Here is a 3,957-nt window from a genome sequence, read left to right as displayed (position 1 = left end):
AGAGGAGAAAAAGGGGACGTGGGCAGGTGGTACAGGAAGAGCAGTTCAGTTCACCATGGAAGAAGATGGCTCAAACCAGGTTGGAGCACCACCAGGCATCTCCCCAGTGACAGCCAGCGGCTGTGACTCCAGGGCTGGAGCAGGAGAATGTTTACCTGACTCAGCAAAAAAAAAAAAAAAAAAAAAAAAAAAAAAAAAAAAAAAAACCTCTACCAGTGAGGCTGTCGGCAAAAGAACAATGCTTCTTCCTTACTCTAAACTGCCTGCCTCATTGCCCGCAAAATGCAAACAGAAACCCACGCTAGCATCCAATGTGTGCTTTTACCTGGCGGCAGATTTAAGCTGGAGTCTGCTTTAGCAAGCCTTCAGCTGCAAATCTAAGTCAGATTCCCAGGAAGAAAGATGGAGGGCTAGAGAGGGCTGGGGGAAGTGAGGGAAAGGAATTTGCTGTCGGCAAAAAGACTCCTCCACCGCTCTGAGATGGCACTGTCTAAGGGACACTGCTTCTCTAAGAAGTGGTCAGGCCAGGGACTTGGTTCCGTTCGGCCATTTCTTGCAGCTCCGTGGTTCCCCTTTGTCAGTTCCTCCGCACAGGAAGGCACCTGAACAGACAGAGTATTTGGCTCTGAGAAGGAGGAGCCTTCCTGGAAGCCACAGAGTCAGGGGAATCAGAGTTGAGAGAGCTAAGTGGAGACCAGAGACTAACGTCTATCGTGCCAGATCACGCTAGAAGAATCCACTGGCCCTTTTGGTCCAGGACTGACCTCTCACGTCCTCCAAATGGCCAAGTGTCATTGTAGTTTCTCTAATTGCATCCAAGATTAGAGACAGATAACATATGTTCAGGCTGTGCAACTGAAGGCTCTCCTAAGGCTTCTCTGCAGAATGACCAGCCGACCTTACAGGGCACTGGAGGAAAACAACAGGATGAGTACTGTTTCTATCCACCGGCTTCGGCTAGTTAGCATGTGGCCAGAAGCTACGATGGGAGGGTGCATGCCCCAAAGCCAAGGATGCTAAGGAGAAACAAGACCCAGGTATGCCTGGTTTCCAGCCTGTCGACGTCCCTCTTCCTAGAGACATCACAAGTCCCAAACGTGAAAAATCAGAGTCTCGAGGGAAGGTCAGATGGAAATCTCATCCACGTGACATAAGATGGGCACGAATGGGTGGCACCATTAGAATTTCAAAAATGTCACTTAGATGGAGAAACCTGGGATGCTGCAGGGGTCAAGTAACAAGGCTGACAGTCCAGGTGTATGATCCTGGCACCAACCACTGTGGGGTGAGGGAGTCAGGTCACCTGGAGCTGGGGTGCGAGTAGTGGAGGATGAGAAGGGTCCCTACGGAAGGGTGTGTTTGGTGTCTTCCTTCCATGCAGGCACTGCCCGCATCCATCAAACCTCAGTGAGCATCCTTTTCTCTGCATACCCTCGATGTGGTGTGGGAAGGTAGCTGGGTCTCCGCTCCCGGGTGGCCTCCGAGAATTCAGGCTTGCCAAGTCCACTGTCAGCTGCCTTCAGGTCCGGGGCAGGCTGCCCACAAGTGACGTGGGTATACTGGCCTTGCTCCTCCTGCTCTGTCTCTCGGTGGTAGAAGTAGTTGAAGTTAGAGACGATGACGGGCACGGGCAGGGCGATGGTGAGGACCCCAGCGATGGCACACAGCGAGCCCACGATCTTGCCCCCCACCGTCATGGGGTACATGTCCCCATAACCTACGGTGGTCATGGTGACCACCGCCCACCAGAAGGCATCCGGGATACTGGGGAAGAGAGAATCGTCGTCGTCAGCCTCCGCGAAGTAGACGGCGCTGGAGAAGAGGATGACCCCGATGAAGAGGAAGAAGATGAGCAGGCCCAGCTCCCGCATGGAGGCCTGCAGCGTCTTGCCCAGGATCTGTAGCCCCTTGGAGTGGCGGGACAGCTTGAAGATGCGGAACACACGGACCAGGCGGATCACTCTGAGGATGGCCAGGGACATGGCCTGCTGCCCGTTCTGGCCGCCCCCACCAGTGGCCGACTGCTGCTCCTGCTGCTGCACCAGTTCGGTGCCCAGTGTGATGAAGTAGGGGAAGATGGCCACCAGGTCGATGATGTTCATGATGTTCCGGAAGAAGGCTGGCTTGCTAGGGCAGGCGGAGAAGCGCACCAGCAGCTCAAAGGTGAACCAGACGATGCACAGCGTCTCCACCAGAAAGAAGGGGTCGGTAAAGAAAGAGCCCCCAAGAGTACTTAGTGAGGATGAGCCCCCTGCCACCATTCCCCCGGGGGCGATGCCAGGATGGAAGGTATAGGAGTCACCTTCATCCTCCTCTTCCTCCTGACTGCCCCTGGACCCTGGGGAGATGCCGCCACCGTTGCTTCCACCTCGACCGTCTGCACGGAACTGGGGCAGCGTCTCCAGGCAGAAGATGACGATGGAGATGAGGATGACCAGGACGGAGACGATGGCGATGCCCCGGGCAGGCCCCGAGCTCTCCGGGTACTCGAAGAGCAGCCACACCTGGCGCTGGAAGGGCTGGGAGGGCAGCGGCTTCTCGTCCACGCCACCCTCGGGCAGGCAGCCCTCATCCTCGCGGAAGGCCGCCAGGGCCTCGTCCCCCAGCTGGTAGAAGCGGATCTCCTCCAGGAAGATGTCCAGCGGTACGTTAACCGGCCGGCGCAGCCGGCCCCCCGACTGGTAGTAGTAGAGGATGGCGTCGAAGCTGGGCCGGTTGCGGTCGAAGAAGTACTCGTTCCTCAGTGGGTCGAAGAAGCGGACACGGCGGCCGGGGTCCCCCAGGAGCGTGTCCGGAAACAGCGACAGGGTGCGCAGCTGAGTCTCGAAGCGCAGCCCCGAGATGTTGATGACCAACCGCTCGCTACTACAGCAGCCGCCGCCACCGCCGCCGGCCTCCGGGAAGTCTCCCGCATCCTGTTGCTCGCCCTCCGGCCCGCGGACCTCCCCCGGCGCCGCCAGCGTCAGGGATTTCTCCGATCGCATGTCCCCTCCGCGCTGCGCTCCCCGCTGCTAGGACGGCGCCCACGACACGACCACCACCCGGGCGCCTCCCAGCTCTCGGCGGCGCCCTCTTTGTAGGGTGGGGCTCGCAGTCCGAGCCGGCGGCGGGTCCCTGAGTTCCAAAGCCCTGGTCTCTGCCGGGCTAGGTCTGGGGAGGCGACCAGGGCGCGGAGGGTTCGGCCCCGAGCCTCCAGGTATCCGCGCCGGATGCCAGATGGAGCTTGGAGTACCTGGAACCGCAGCCTGGCGCGTGTGCAGCTGGATGCCCGAAAAAGACGCGTGGCTTGGCCCCTCTCGCCCCGCCCCAGACTGGGCTCCGCGACGCGGGGGTCCGCCCTGGGTGTCAGCACGTCCCGGCTCCCACGGCTCCAGACCCCCTGCCGCCGCCGGGACCCGTGCCCCAGATGCGCCTCCCTCCGACTCGGCCAAGACGACTGGCGGGGCTCGGCCTCCGCCCAACGGCCACTGCGCGTTCCGCTGGCCAAGGTCGCCGTTCCCGCCGCCACGGCCGCCACCGCCTCCCTCCGAGCCGCGCCGCCGGCCTGCGAGAGGGGCCCTGGGGCCGCCCCGGGGGCCGGGGCGCGCGGACCCACCTCCCCAGCGCTCAAGCCTTCGCTGCAGCCGCCGCAACTGCAGCGGCTCGGCTCTCCGCTCTGCCCTTCCTTCCCAACACACTCTCTCCAAGTGACGTGGCAGGCCCCGCCTGCTGCCCCCTCCCACCCCACTCCCGCATGACACCCCTCACCCGGCCAGGGGCTGCGCGAGCCCGGGCGCGGCGAGCAGAAGCACCCTAGCCTCTCCGGCAGTCTTTCCCGCGCTCTCCTGGCACGCCTCTCCCTTAAGCGCGTCCGCATCCACGGCCCTCTGAACAGGCGCTTATCCCCCTGCCACACCCCCCCGTCCCCGCAATCCGATTCTCCCTTTTCGGTTTGCGGAGTTGACCTGCGCAGTGCAT

The 3,957-nt window shown here is 61.3% G+C and overlaps 1 protein-coding gene across 1 annotated transcript; it reads right to left on the bottom strand.

Moving 5' to 3' along the window:
• Window positions 1-372: 372 nt before the first annotated feature.
• KCNA6 (potassium voltage-gated channel subfamily A member 6) lies at window positions 373-3,644 on the bottom strand. The gene has a single exon (XM_055566068.1). The coding sequence runs from the start codon at window positions 2,982-2,984 to the stop codon at window positions 1,398-1,400; it is 1,587 nt and encodes a 528-aa protein (XP_055422043.1). The 5' UTR covers window positions 2,985-3,644; the 3' UTR covers window positions 373-1,397.
• Between the last annotated feature and the right edge of the window lie 313 nt (window positions 3,645-3,957).

This window comes from Bubalus kerabau, chromosome 1 (genome assembly GCF_029407905.1).
Source record: "Bubalus kerabau isolate K-KA32 ecotype Philippines breed swamp buffalo chromosome 1, PCC_UOA_SB_1v2, whole genome shotgun sequence".
Lineage (NCBI taxonomy): Eukaryota > Metazoa > Chordata > Mammalia > Artiodactyla > Bovidae > Bubalus > Bubalus kerabau.
Note: the sequence above shows the minus strand (reverse complement) of the source record. Positions and strands in the feature narration are given on the sequence as shown.

Coding starts and splice junctions, on each gene's coding strand:
- KCNA6 (XM_055566068.1), bottom strand. CDS start 2,984: ATGCGATCGGAGAAATCCCTGACGCTGGCGGCGCCGGGGGAGGTCCGC.